The sequence below is a fragment of the Schistocerca piceifrons genome, chromosome 5 (genome assembly GCF_021461385.2).
Source record: "Schistocerca piceifrons isolate TAMUIC-IGC-003096 chromosome 5, iqSchPice1.1, whole genome shotgun sequence".
Taxonomy (NCBI): Eukaryota; Metazoa; Arthropoda; class Insecta; order Orthoptera; family Acrididae; genus Schistocerca; species Schistocerca piceifrons.
This window is the reverse complement of record NC_060142.1, coordinates 546,015,676-546,030,908: the sequence shown is the minus strand read 5'-3', so window position 1 is coordinate 546,030,908 and position 15,233 is coordinate 546,015,676. Positions and strand designations below refer to the sequence as shown.

The following is a 15,233-nucleotide window of genomic DNA, read 5'->3' as shown; positions in this document are numbered from 1 at the left end:
ATAAAATGGTGCCAGTATATCGAGACAATGCATCAAAAAAGAATTACATGCAAGAAGTTTGAATGGCTTCCAAACGTTGTATTGATTACTGTGATGGAGGAAGCAACTGTTTTCGCAAGTGTTCTTCATCAGATAGTGAGAGAGGAAGTTCAGAAGGCACTTGGATTGCACGGCAAGCAAAATGCTGAGACCTTTCAAGAGGTCATAAGGGAGGAAGTGGAACAGACATTGAACCCAATCTCTCATCCTTCATTTACTTTAAAGCGTTGAAAAAGTTGAGACCCAGGCGGAGTTATGTTCCTACAATGCCGTACAAGGAACCTGTTTGGGCACCAAGGAAGACTGACGTCTGGAGGATCCCTATGTCTGGAGGACCCAGGATGACCAACCAGTATGTTTCCACTGCGGATGAATGGGACATGTGATGTGCTGTTGTCGAGAAAGACGGTGGATATTTGATGACGCCCACGCCAGAAGACAGCAGACAGATCTTAGCCGATGCTAACTCTGGGGCGATGAAGATGAACAAGAAGATGTGGGTGCAGGATGACGCAGGTCACCATTGCCGCAAGCTAGCCGCTGGAGAGGACGCTTCCCAACATGCCGATCAAGGTCTCCATCGCCGTTTTGAAGCTCCAGCCGATCACCTAGCCGGTGCAACCTGGAAAACTAAAGGGTGCGACCTTCCTTGGAGGTGAGGCCACTGAAAAGAAAAATCCTCTGTCGTCGATCACTACAGAAATGTAGGAAACTACGTCGATATCCTCATGGATGGCCAACCAGCCCAAGCTCTTGTGGACTCCGGAGCATCAAATTCAGATATTTTGGAGTAGTACTGTCACCTGTTGCAGAAAATCACGTTTGTTGACAGCAAAATAAGTCTGCTGAAGGTGGCTAATGGTAAATTTGTAGAATTTACAGGAAACTGTACCATTTGTGTGGGTATAAGTGGCCATACACAGCCCTTAGAATTCTTCGTCTTACAAGAGAGAAGTCATGACGTCATTCTCGGATGGCTTTTTGAAAGCTTCCCAGTTAATTATAGATTGTGGTCGCTCGAAGATTATGCTAGACGAGATAAGATACTGTGGACAGGAAGATGTGTGTGTGTGCTGGATGAAGTGATCATTCCTGCAGTCAGTGTTAGAAAGGCAACTGTCATGTGTCATGCTATGCATCACCCCGTGGATCTTGTAGTGGAATGTAAGAGAAGCACACCACTGAAGCATAACTTGGTTATCCCAGCCTCTGTCGTCTCGTTTAAGAACGGAATCGGTGAATTGTGGATAGTTAACTGTCGCCGAGAACCGCAGATCCTTCCAAGATGCATGTGCTTAGCAAACACTGAGCTGTTAACTCCCATGCCGAGTCTGTATGCGAAATTAGCGCTACCACTACGAGACAAGATCTTCTAGTTTGACTATCAACAGATCTCTTTAAGGAACAACAGAAGTAGCTACTTGCCATTCTTCAAGAGTTCTATGAATGCTTCAGTCCACAGGTGAAGAGCAAATTAGACAAATCAATGGTGAAGCACCAGATTAACACTGGAGACCATCAACCAATAAGCTAGAGAGCGTACCATGTGTCAGCAATGGAACGTTGAATAATTCGCGATGAGGTAGAGAAAATGATGATGAATGACATCACTCAGTCGTCACACAGCCCATGGTCGTCACTAGTGGTTCTTGTCAGGAAGAAGGATGGTGGTTGTCACTTTTGTGTTGATTACAGGAAGCTTAATAAGATGACTAAAAAGGATGTTTTCCCTCTTCCACGAATTGATGGTACACTGTATTGTCTGAAGGGTGCTAAGTTTTTTTTAACCATGGACATGTACTCGGGATCCTGACTAATCGAAGTAAATGAGGCTGATCATGAGAAAACTGCATTCATCACCCCTGAGGGCCTGTATGAGTTTAAGGTAATGCCGTTTGGTTTGTGTATTGCACCAGCAACTTTTGAACGGATGATGGATAATCTTCTACGTCACCTGAAGTGGACGATGTGTCTTTGTTATTTAGATGACGTTATAGTGTTCTCAGAGACATTTGATGAACATATGAAAACACTGAGAGCCATTCTTAAGTGTCTCCAACAAGGCGGACTGAAACTTAATCCAAGAAAGTGTCTCTTTGGAGCAAAAGAAATCAAAATACTTGGACACCTTGGGTCAAATGAAGGTGTGTGGCCAGACCCAGAGAAGGTGAGATCTATAACGGAATTTCCTATTCCTAAAAGTATTAGAGATGTGAGAAGCTTCCTTGGATTATGTTCTTATTACCGTCATTTTACCTAAGACTTTTGTATCAAAGCCAGGCCACTCTATGAATTGTTAAAAGCTGATGCTGAAGGTATCTGGAGTGGTGCTCAACAAGATTCTTTCGATGTGCTGCGAAAAGCTCTGACGACTGACCCTGTACTTGGTCTGTATGATGAGAGAGCACCTACATAACTACACACGGATGCCAGTGGGTATGGGGTTGGTGCTGTTCTGATGCAAATTTCGGATGGAGAAGATAAAGTTATAGCCTATGCTTCTAGGGCACTTACAAAAGCTGAGAGAAAATACCCAACTACAGAAAGAGAATGTCTTGCTGTGATCTGGGCCATGTGCAAATTTGGACAGTATCTCTATGGAAGGCCATTCACAGTTGTTACGGACCATCATTCACTTTGTTGGTTGACATGTGTTAAGGATCCAACAGGACGACTCGCCAGGTGGGCACTACGTCTTCAAGAGTATGACATTACCATAGTGTACAAAAGTGGAAGAAAACACCAAGATGCCGACTGTCTCTCAAGAAACCGTGTGCAAGACCATCAAGACTTTGATGAAGATAGTGACTGTCTTGTTGCACTCCACGATCTCTCTGCTGAGCAGAAGAAGGACACCAAGGTATCTCAAATTATGCTTGCTTTAAATCGGTCAGAGTATGTGAAAGGACAATTTAAGGTTGTTAATAGATCACTTTGCAAAAAAAACTTTGATTCGTTTGGAAAGAGGTGGCTACCAGTGGTTCCTAAACATATGTGCTTAGATGTTCTATAGAAATTCCATGACACACCTGAGGCCGGACATTTAGGATTTATTAAGACCTACGATAGAATCCGCAAAAGATTTTTCTGCTCAGGTTTGTTTAGAGTGTCCGTCACTATGTGTCACACTGTCAAGAGTGCCAGAGGAGAAAGGCAGTTCCTCAGAAACCACCTGATCTACTCATACCAATTCCACCAGCCAAAACACCTTTCCAGCATGTTGGGATTGACCTCATCAGACAATTTCTAATGTCTGCTAGTGGCAATAGATGGATTATTGTTTACACTGATTATCTGACACGCAATGCCATTACAAAAGCCATGAAAACAGCCGAAGCATCCGAGGTAGCCAAATTCATCGTGGAAAACATTGTATTAAAACACGGTGCCCCGAGGTCGTCAATTATGTATTGAGGGAAAGTTTTTCAATCAAATCTTGTGACAGAGATAAACCATCGGTAGAACATTACTCATCACATGATGATTGCCTACCATCCACAAACTAATGGGCTTACTGAACGCCTTAATAAGTCCTTGGCTGACAAGCTATCAAAGTTCGTCAATGTTGAGCAGAACATATGGGATGAGGTGCTACCTTTCGTGACTTTTGCCTACACCACCGCCAAACAAGACACCATAGGATTTACACAATTTCCTGGTGCATGGGCGTGAGGCGACTGTGACGATGGACACTGTGTTTCCGTTACAGCCTGATGACATGGACGACGACTTCATCGGCCAGGTGTTAACCAGAGCTGAGTTAGCCCGGCAGTTAGCTCGACTCTGCACGCTGCAGGCTCAAGAAAACGACCGCTGAAGGTATGATGCGAGCCACCGCCCTGTTATCTACCAGCCTGATGACCTCGTCTGGATCTTCACTCCTATTCGGAAGGTTGGTCTCTCTGAGAAACTCCTTAGGCGCTACTTTGGGCGTCATAAGGTTGTCAGACAGTTGTCTGATGTTAGCTATGAAGTTGAAGATTTCGACCCCGGCGCAAGATCAGAGATATGGTCCATGTCCTTCGAATGGAGCCCTACAAGGGTCCTGCCACCCAGGGTAAATTTGAAGCTAGAGTGATAGGCAACAAGCGGCAAGGTGATGAAGAGCGTAGCGGGTAGCGGCAAAAGAAGTTATAAGAAGATCACCGCCTGGGCGAGCACCAGTCATTGGGAGTTGGAGTATGCTGGACTGATGACTTGTTCCCGGACTAAAATGACGTAACACCGAGACACTGTTATCTTAAGGAGGGAGCAATGTCGCAGAAGAAGCTGAATAGCACTGTGGTATAGTGGTTATGATACTAAACTGTTGCATGGAGGGTCGTGAGTTCAAAACTCACCTGGAATGTACAATTTTAGTCTCTCTATTCAGTTCGAGTACATTCTAGAAGTATCCACAAATGTCAAGCATCATTATACTGGAATGTTCTGTAGCTGTATATACTGTATGTGTTATGGCTAGAGGCAGTTCGCTCCGCGCTCTTGTATGTGCAATTGTTGAATAAACCTTCGTTAAGCGAAGTTAGTGTTCGTCATTCATCCGATTACACCTTCTTCTACGTGACAATATTAAGGACATGGCGGAAGAACAGAGACTAAGAAAAAAGCAAAGATTTACAAAATATATGCCAAGTTATGGCTTCCAGAGTTTTCTTTGTGGTTGATGTTCACCACAGAGGGTGCCTCACAGTCCCTCAGTAGCATGGAGCATGGTGAATATGGCAAGAGGGTGAGGCTGAAGACTGAGAGTGTGTCATCACGAGGTCGGCCGCACTGAACTACTGTCAGTAAGAGGAGTGGATGTTGGGGGTTCATCAATGGCAGAAACATCCTTGGACAATAACCTTGTGTACCAGTGACACAGTGGATGCTGTGATGTAGTGTGGCACGTGCATTGCAGTTTAACTGACGTGGCAGTGGTCCATTGTTTGAGGTCGACATAGCAATGCGTGGGGCGTCATTTGTGGAGTGGTTGAAGGGAAGCTCGACCAGTAAAGTGATGAGCTGAACAATCGGTGTGGAGCATTTGTAGTAGTAGTAGTAGCAGGCAGCGTCATTGAATGGCACGGTATTGGCATGTGGTGGCAAGGGAAGACGTGAAAATCCAACCTTATGATGTGTAGTTAAGATGTTTGTCATAGGTGGGGTGGAACATGCCATGTCTTGCTGTATATGGCACCATGCATATTGAGTTGGTGAGTGTGTGGTAACCAGGGAGGATAAAACCAGTGTGGCTGAGTGTAGTCTGGGTGAAGTTGGTCAGCATGTTCATATCCATGAGTGACTGGGCTTGAGTCGTCGATAGATCTGGAAGGACTAGTGAAATCAGGGTGATCGGTTTCCTCAGTGGTTGTGCATAATCAAGGCATATGCGACATGGAGAGTAAAGCATGTGTGGCGCAACAGTGTCACCTGGAAGTTGGGTTTGACAGTTTCACTCATGGAGAATGTCCATTAAAGGCAGCTTGGAAGAGTATAGATGAGATCCAGGGCATCGAACTTTTAAGACGAATGAGGTCAGTGTCAGTTTTGGGAAGAAGCAATGGCGAGTGCCCATTTGCCATCAATGAATCAAAACACGAGGCACGTCGAATTCGGAACTTGTGTCAGTCAAGTGCAACAGCTTGGAACTGACCGCAGAGTCATATTCAATGCGAGCACAGCCTGGAGCATGCTATTCGACAGCAGTCGTAGTCAGTGAAGGGCATGAAGAATTGATGCAGTGTGAAGTGAGAAGGCAGCTAGAGAAGAGCCAAGCCGGAAAATAGACACACTCAATGTCTGCAGCACAGTAAGCATGGGCGTGCAGCTTGTTATTGTGGGGGTATGCTGGCAACAAACTCCTCCCGCGTGAGTGCACCAGCGTAGAGGGCACGGTCGCCCGACGTGTTACTGTTTGTGTTGACAGCGTGAAGGTCCAGTTGCTGGAAAGTGACTGTGACGTCACTGTCAGTAGCACTCTTGTGGGTCCAGATGGACCATGGTGAAGCATGAAGGTGGGCATCACACGTAATAGGAATGACTTGGGGCTGCATGTTATTGTTTATGTTGACCAAGCAAATGCTGGGTTGCTTGGCAACATCTGTGATGTCACCATTGGCAGCATTCTGTGGGTCTGGACAGACTCAGTTGTAGCACTGTAGTGGGTGTCGTACACAGTGGGAATGTGTTGATACTGTTAGCTATAGTAAACTTGTGGAGGTGGCACAATGGAGGCAGGCAAAACTTGTTACACGAGTGCCGAATTCGCAGCACTGTACTTATCGTGAGTCAGTGGTGCAACAGTAATGTCACTGATAATCACATAGTAGCCACTTAAATGTTGGCATCTTGCATCATGTTGTTAACAGCAAGCATATTTTCCATAATTGTAAACAATGTTTGGGGGTTGTCTGGACAAAATGGTGGCAATAGCAGGTTTGACAGGTTTTGACGGCAGGAATGGTTGTGAGTGGCAAAATCGTGATTGATTAGAGTAGTTTATCCAGTAGGATCATCACCCGATGTCATCATGGTGTAGTACATAAGGAACCAAACGTAGTGGATATGGTGACAGAGTCAACCGGCGTAGCAGCAATGATCAGTCTGTGGGTGTGATGAGAATGTGTTGCACGGTGGATCACCCGAGAGTCCCATGGAGGGGTGGGGGGCAGTGGGTGATACAGAAGCACAGTCGCCATTCACAGAATGTAATGCGAACACCAGATCAGTGTGGCTTCGATGGCCGTGGTCACTGAGGGCATTGCCCTTCATGGTGGCACGTAATGTGAGTGCCTGTTGTGGTGTCAGTGTGGCTGTGATGGCTGTGGTCATTGATTGCATTATCGGTGTCATTGCAAGATGTGGTGTGTCACATGGGACCCTTGTGGAAGGGGTGAGGAATGCAGAAGTGGGCAGCCCATTGCGACAGGCTGCGGTTCACATGAAAGGCAACTGTGTGGGAAATGAGTGCGGAAAACAGATGGCCTCGTGCATGGAATGCTGCGCAAGATCGCGCCGTCATGGGTTAGGGTGTGCGATTGCAGTGTGCTTCACATTCTTATTACGTTTCTACAGTATTCTGCACTGAGTGTTGCACTGGAGCTCCACAGTTCCATTGCAGAATGTTCTGTGAAAGCACTGGGTATGGCGTTGGAAATGGTGGATGAGGCATTGTGTGTAGTAAACAACATTGTGCAATAAATAAACTTTGCAATGATGAGCTGTCCAGCGAATGATATTTGGCATCGCCACTGTGGTGTGCAGTGCAGTGAACACTGTTGGTGACATGTTGAATGTTTGGAACACAATTCTCAGTAACAATCAGGTCCTGTAGCAACAACAATATGAAGAGTGTCATTATCTGTTGTGTAGTAACACTACAGGAAAACACACAAGTCAAAATAGTCAATGGAAGAACACAGTATCACTGTTGTGCACTGTACATGCCAAGTAGATAATCCATGTTGAAAAATCTCTTGGATATGATGAAAGGCAAAACATCAGAACAGCACTGAATTGCTAGCTCATGGTGGATGTCAAAAACACATTGTAGTCATCGAAAAACTGATTGTCTGAGTGTTGGGGTCTTCGTGATCATTAGGGTCAGCAATGTGGGATTCAGGTACCGTGCTGGATTATGAGTAGAACGAATCCCAACAACTTATTATCCAAATTACTGTATTCAGTAGACACAGTAAACAGATGTGAAGGACATGGGAGAGAAGCAGAGACTGAAGAAAAGTCAAATACATACAAAAGATATGCCAGGATATTGATTTCAGATTTCTCTTTGTGGTTGATGGTCACCACACAACGTTTGAAATATTGCGTTTTCAGAAAAAGTAAAATATTTCCTTCAAACAGGTGTTGGCATTTGAACAAGCTATGTCAGTCTGGAAACAAGCAGTTTTTAGGTGGATGGAATTTTTATGAGCACTTGGTTTACAGGTGTAGTAAATTATTAATATTACTTTAAATAAAGTGTTTCCATGTGAACTAAATATACCATTGTCATCAATAATTGGTTAGTTATACTGTGAATAATGAAATTTTGAGAAATACTGCATGAATAAGAATCTGGTAATTCTGTGTACACATAGTATATGCATTAGTAATGAACAGAATCAGAAAAGGGGAAAAATATTATTGGCATCAAGACTGGTATGGGAACAAGTAAGATAATCCAACCTTGCTCTGTTAAACAATGTCATCATAAAAATTAATTTTGAAGATAAAGAGGAATGTTACTCAGGATTGTTAATGCATTACTACGTCTGCTACATACTGAAGGCCTTGATCTGTCTTGTTCACACTGTGGATGACATTTCTGCTTAATTAACTTAATAAATGTCCTTTATTTGGTGTCTTAGTTTGGAAATTGTACAGTACCAAGATTTATGAATGGAGTTTTGATGTGTGAAGTATGATAAGAGGCACTTGCCGCAGGAGCTGCTGAGACCAGTGAAATTAGTAGAAGTCAGCTGGTGTTGAATTGTTTTTGCTCATAGCCAACCTTAATTAGCAAATAGTACTGTTCACATTGCATCGTGTAGCAGTATTTTGTGATTTGCATAAACAGTTTTTCAGTGTTGATTATATCACATCATTTAACGAAAATAACAATATTGTGAGAAGGAAGGTTGCTACTCACCATATACTGGAGATGCTGAGTCGCAGATAGGTGCAACAAAAAGATTTTCACTCTTAAAAGCTTTCGGCCAATGGCTTTTGCCAACAATAGGCACACATATGCACACAAACACTCATGCAAATGCAATCATGAGTCATGTGTGTGAGTTGCGTTTGCATGTGTGTGTCTATGTGTGTGTGTGTGTGTGTGTGTGTGTGTGTGTGTGTGTGTGTGTGTGAAAATCTTTTTGTTGTGCCTATCTGCGACTCAGCGTCTCCGCTATATGGTGAGTAGCAACTTAACTTCTCATAATATTGTTACAGTCCACCCTGGATTTCGATTGTTTCATTTAATGAAAATTTTGACTATATAAAACCAGTGCATATTTGATTTACATCTTGCCTCACCTTTGGGAAGAGAGTATCTGGGAGGCAGGGTTCACTTACAACTGCACCTACCGCCCCCAGGTGCCAAGTTACATAGTGTGTACAGTGCCTTGAGTTGTACTACATCCCTGGAGAACCTTATTTGAGAAGGAATCTGTGTAACTCAGAATGAACTGTTGAATTAATATTTTCTGTGTGAGATATGTAGCATGGCAGGATACTTTTGGTGGATAATCATTCTACTGTCCTTTACTACATTTACGGACTGGTTGTGTCACCATTTTGCAGTAGGTTTGTGTTTATCATAAGGGTCTTTAACTGTGCTGTCAGCTCTTGGATCATGTTGAATCACGCAAAGTCCATAAACTGGAGGGGCACTGTCGTAAACTGCTGGACACGTGTTTGATAAGAGCTAGCTTCAAATCCTAAACCAGGTGTTCTAATTTAGATTTGCCATCATTTTCTCAGTTACTCAGGTAGCGGCAAACAGTGTCTTCTGGAGCTACAGCTAGTTCTACTCTTAAGTCACTAGTCGTTAGAAATAGAGAAAGGGAAATTACATTTTTAAACAAACACTATATACATGCACAAAAAATATTATTGAAAGTCTCTGTTAGTATGAGGATTTCATAGACCTTCCACATATAAAATGGCCTTTACATATTACCAGTCCACTGCCCACAAAGAGACGTCTCTCTCTCTCTCTCTCTCTCTCTCTCTCTCTCTCTCTTTCTCTCTCTTTCTCTCTTACTCTCTCTCTCTGTCTGTTCAAGCAGGCCTTAGAAGGCTGTATCATCCTCAGGTGGTAGGCATTAGGCATCACTGGATGCAGATATGAATGGACATGTGGTCAGCACACTGCTCTCCCAGCCATCATCAGCTTTCATGACTGGACCTGCAATGTCTCAGTCAAGTAGCTTCCCAATTGGCCTTACAAGGGCTGAGAGCACCCCACTCACCAACATTGCTCAGCAGACCTGGGCAGTCATCCATCCAAGTGCTAGCTAAGCTTGACAGGCTTAACTTCGGTGATCTGATGGGGACTGGTGCCACCATTGCAGGAAGGCCATTGGCAAAGAAACTTTTAAACTTCCACAATTTAATTATTTAACTTACTTAGGCTGTTATCTCAAACTCAGTTCTAGGGCTTGATGGGAGAGGTTTGTAAGAAGTTAATGTCTTCACACTCTTTTAGTGATTATTTATTTGTGTAGAAATTTCTTACCAAATTTGTGTTAGATTCATAAATATATGAATTAATTTGCAGCTCAGGGTATCTAGGGATCTTACGTGGAGTAAAAGAGAATCAACAAGTAAAGATGCACCCTTGATGGAGTTGATTGAATTGGGAATTAACCGAGTAAAGTATGCTTGTGACATTGTCAGTGTAATTGCAGAAGAAATTAAATTACACTCAACTGCTGGGAGGTAAATTGGAACATACTGAAATCATAGTTAAAGAAAAAATAAAAGAAAACTCGATTATTTCCTACTCGTTATTTTGTTTCAGGTGCAAGACTCTTGTTGTCATTGATGGCTTCAATGCATTCTTCTACCCCACAACTCGTGTCTTTTCAGAGACAAAGAAAGCTGTTCCTCCATCAAATATAACTTTAACTGAAGCATTGTTAAACATCACAAAGTTTGACTGGGTATAATTTTATTAATTGACTGTTTATAATAGCACCGTAAGCATAATAATGTGCAAAATTTTGATTAATTTTGTAATTTCAGTGCAATGGTGCAATAGTTCTCACTGTAGATAAACTTCTCGCTTATGGGGAGAGACGACAGAGTGATTTACCAGTAAACCTGCTTGGGAAAGAGGTGGGTTACATTTTATGTAAACACTGTTTTTAGCGTAGCGTGATTTTTGCTGCTGTTGTGTGTATACTGAATATAAATAATATTGAGATAACATCAAACTGCATGTCATGACTAAAACTGCTGTCTTTCTTCAGTAAAAAAATTGAAACAGAAAATGGATTAGGTGCAAATAGTTCACTAAATAGATCACTGTCTTTCCACTCTAGTTATTTGATACATAAATAATGGCACATGGGAAGCCTAGTTCTTTTATAAATTTCCTAAAAATAAATTTGTTAGCATGATCAAGTGAAATTCATGGATTCCTGCTTTTTCCCTATTTAACCATTTGTGCAATGTAAACTGAGAACACTTCAACAGTGTCTGTCATGTCACATGCACTTCTTTGTGTTTTACTGCCTATCTACTAAATTTGTTCTCTTTTTTCCCTTTTTTGCCATGGTGCTGTATGCTCTATACATTTCAGGGTTTTGAGCATCTGGATCCATTTGTTCCAATTCATGTGCCTGAATACAGTGATAAGGAAATCCATAGCTGCCTGGACTATTATGCAGACAGACGATGGATACAAAATGAAAGAGGACTATCTGAAGACGGGCGCAAGGAATTGATATTTATCAGTGCCTATAATCCAAGACGACTAATGTTAGAGTGTGCCTCTTTATAATTTTCTGTTCTTTTTAAAAAGTATTTATATAGTGAAAAAGAGAGTTATTAACCATATGCATGAAACTCATAGGTATGAGAGCTACATATGTGAAATGTCAGTCATTAATTGTTTGTAAGGCTTTACTATGTATTGGTGAGTGAGAATGAATTCTCTGGTTTGTCAGCCATCAGAAACTTGTCAGAGAGTGTAAAGGCATAGAAATTGCCACACAGTTAATGAAAAATAGTAGTGATTGTGGTGTACTTAAAATATGAAAATGGAATGAACAGTTGTGACACTGAATGTATTTATTATAGTGCAGTAGAGTGAAAAATATTTAAAATTTGTGTTCACTGAAATTAACATTAACTGAATGTATTTAAGTAAAGATAAAAAATTGTTTGCTTTTTAATATTTTATTTTTCCCTGATACGTGTTGTTGATTTGCAATTGAAGTGTTAGGTGTGGCATAAGGCCAACACTACACAAGCCATGTGGAACTGGTGGCACTGTAGCCGTCCATTCTGTGCTACTGACCGTTTCTTATTGGCCCTTTCCTCAGCAAAAGTGTATGCTTATGAATTGTTAAACATTATTTGGTGTATCACATAACAGGGACTACATTTCACGTGAGGCATCAGGAAAATTCAACAGCATGTTCTGAAAAATAAAAAAAATAAAAATTTATTGCATCCCCCAACTTGCCTCACCAGAAGAATCAGTGATGATCACTGGGAACTGAACCCAAGACTTCATTTTCAGTTGCTAATGACACTAATCACTAGATCATGGAAGTTGCTGCCAGAATGATGAAGCATGTGACAAAGAGGAAATGTAGCATAAGATGTTTTTAGATGGCTGTGAAACCAATAACGAAGTAATTGATTTCAGAAGACCTCAAATACTTTAAATGTAGGGTATAAAAACAATGAATTCGTTCATAAGACTAGATCATTTATAACAATGGGGCTTATAACAAGCAAAATTATATTAATTATTGAGTTATGTATGGACTTTTAATTCATAAAATAAATACAGAGGCAGTCTTTGCTAGAAATGTCAAGGAATTTGTATCTGGGTTGATGGAAAATCACTGAAAATATGTTTTGCAACTTGTCCAGCCATCTATCAATTATTACTGAGATAGCTGTTGGCTGGCTGTTGATATGCAAGAAGGTTGCAGAGAAAATAAGCAAATGGCCAGAAGGTTTCATTTGATTCTCTGACAGTCGTTGGATCATCACATAATGAATTTTTTACCTTGAAGACAAAGTAATGAAGTCTGCTGTCATGCAGCAGTGATTAGTTATTTGGGTGGTTTATTACAACAGTACTTGTTTATGAATTTCTAGTCTATTTCAGAAGCCAAAAGGTTACCATTTCAGATTTTAGTCCATGTGGCATTTTTATTTTATGTGTAGTTGCTGTGCTGTTTGTAGCACTCTGATGCCGTAAAGGACAAAATGAAAGTGATTTTTCTGTAATGTGACCAACTCAATTTGCACTATTTTTGTGAAGGAAACAACTCTGTTGGTAATTATTTTACAGCTGCTTTATTACCCTCCTGTTGGAAACTGTTATACTTACGCACTGAGGACAGATATTTACTTTGTGAGCTGACCTTTCACAGGTCAACACATAATGTAGCATGTAAGTTCCATCCAGCTTGGTGGTACCACTGATAGTGCTCTCTCTTTAGTGGCTTATTTGAATCATTTGCCTGCTGCGCTGCTTACATCTCATATAGGGCCACAAACTCACCAAGGGAAATGGTAACTCATAGCTCATGGTTCCATCCATCATAAGTATATGCAGTCTGGCTTGTAGACCGTTGACATTGTTTAGAAGTGAGAAGAAAGTTATTGTGATAGAAACTATAGTTTCTTTATAGTAAACGAACTGTGCTATCACTCAGTATTTTGCACTTCTATATGAAAAACAGATTTCTTCTCTATGGAAATACTCTCACAGTGGTTTTTCACATTTATGTATTTGTGATAGTCTTCCTGCTGTAAGCAGTAGCATCAGCAAGTGGAATGGATAGCACCAGTATCAGTAACATTCCCTTCAATTTGCTTTGTACATTCAAAGATTACTGTGTCAGTACAAATAGGCACAGGCCATTTTGGCATATACAGTAAAACTTTGTTTATACGTTTTTTTCAATGGACTACAGCCGGCCGAAGTGGCCGTGCGGTCTGGAACCGCAAGACCGCTACGGTCGCAGGTTCGAATCCTGCCTCGGGCATGGATGTTTGTGATGTCCTTAGGTTAGTTGGGTTTAAGTAGTTCTAAGTTCTAGGGGACTAATGACCTCAGCAGTTGAGTCCCATAGTGCTCAGAGCCATTTGAACTAATGGACTACAGAAAAAAAAGTTTAAGAGTGAAAAATGTATATATGAAATATAGCACCGTACTATCAAATTAATTTGTAAACAAAAATGAAACATCCAGTAAATAAAAAGATTACATTCTACAAAGCGCAATATAGGCTTACTAGATACCATACTTAACAAAGATAAATGTAAACCTCTACACAGAAGAAAACGTCATTTTGTAAAAAAGATCATAATTTTTGCTTGTTTTTCTTTGACTCAGCAATAGCATACACTGTACCCCTCAAAACGGGATAACTTTGTCATTATTTCATCACAAACATTGTGGTGCGTCACAAATTGTTTAATTAATTCTAATGCATTTACTGCATCGGTAGTCATGGAGGAATGCTGATGCTCTTCTGTTTCATCCTCATCGTCAGTTTCTTCCTCGTCCATGTCCCGCGATGCACACTGAACTATCTCAGCGATAGTCATGGGTTCTGTAGCGACGATGTTTTCATCAACGTTCACGTAATCCTCAAATGATGCCTGCTGATCAAATTTGTTCCATTCTTCGTCATTAGGTGAAATATCATCAGTATGATCATTTCCACCATGATCGTGGACTTCATTTCCAAATCCAGATTTTCGGAAACTGTTCCGAATGATATCGTCTGAAACTCTGTGTCATGAAGCTGAAATGTAGTGCATTGCCTATCAGAAGAAACAAATTCATTAATGATTTCTTGAAGTGTTCTTTGTCTCCAGTAGCTCAACATGATATAAGTGGCAATTAAAAATCGTACCTGTAAAATGTTTATTTTCATTTCTTCTTTTTTTTCAATGTTTACACAGTGCTTCATCTGTTTCCAATATCTTTGTCAATTTCGTTAGATATGCGGTGCACCATGTAAATTTGGGAGTCATATTGATAAACATTGTGTGTCAGACAGCTGTAGTGGTGCTAGCACTACAAGCGGTTGATTTCTCCATGCAGTAAACATAAGACAAACGATTCCATTGATCAAATCTAAGGCGAGGCGCTAGATTTGTTCAAAGAAAATTTGAGCAATGCCTAACTTTGAAAAAGTTCCTTATTACACTATCAAATTTTATTATAGTCTAATTTGGGCCTTACCAATCCACTTCCTGGCAACCCACTCTGAAACACTGCACCATAACTTGTGCACACTGTGGGTATTTCACCAGGACATGAAAAATAAAGTAAAGTCAAAAATGTATAAATGAAGTCATACTGTATAACTCATCATTAGAAGCTGTTGGTGCTCAAGGCATGTTGGACCTCTGTGGTATGGATCTTTCTGCATCATATTGTATGCAGAGTCTAAGGAGTTGTTAATTTTCTTAACGTAATAGTTGTGATTATTAACTTAATAATTATC

General features: G+C 41.1%; 1 protein-coding gene across 1 annotated transcript in view; it reads left to right on the top strand.

Moving 5' to 3' along the window:
- LOC124798709 (28S ribosomal protein S29, mitochondrial) overlaps nt 1–11,924 on the top strand; it is a 96,656-nt gene extending 84,732 nt beyond the window's left edge. The window contains exons 6-9 of the mRNA XM_047262224.1: nt 10,304–10,464; nt 10,547–10,688; nt 10,771–10,863; nt 11,330–11,924. Of these exons, the coding sequence (XP_047118180.1) occupies nt 10,304–10,464; nt 10,547–10,688; nt 10,771–10,863; nt 11,330–11,530 (597 nt within the window). The 3' untranslated portion in view covers nt 11,531–11,924. The remainder of the gene's footprint in view (nt 1–10,303; nt 10,465–10,546; nt 10,689–10,770; nt 10,864–11,329) is intronic.
- The last annotated feature ends 3,309 nt before the right edge of the window (nt 11,925–15,233 follow it).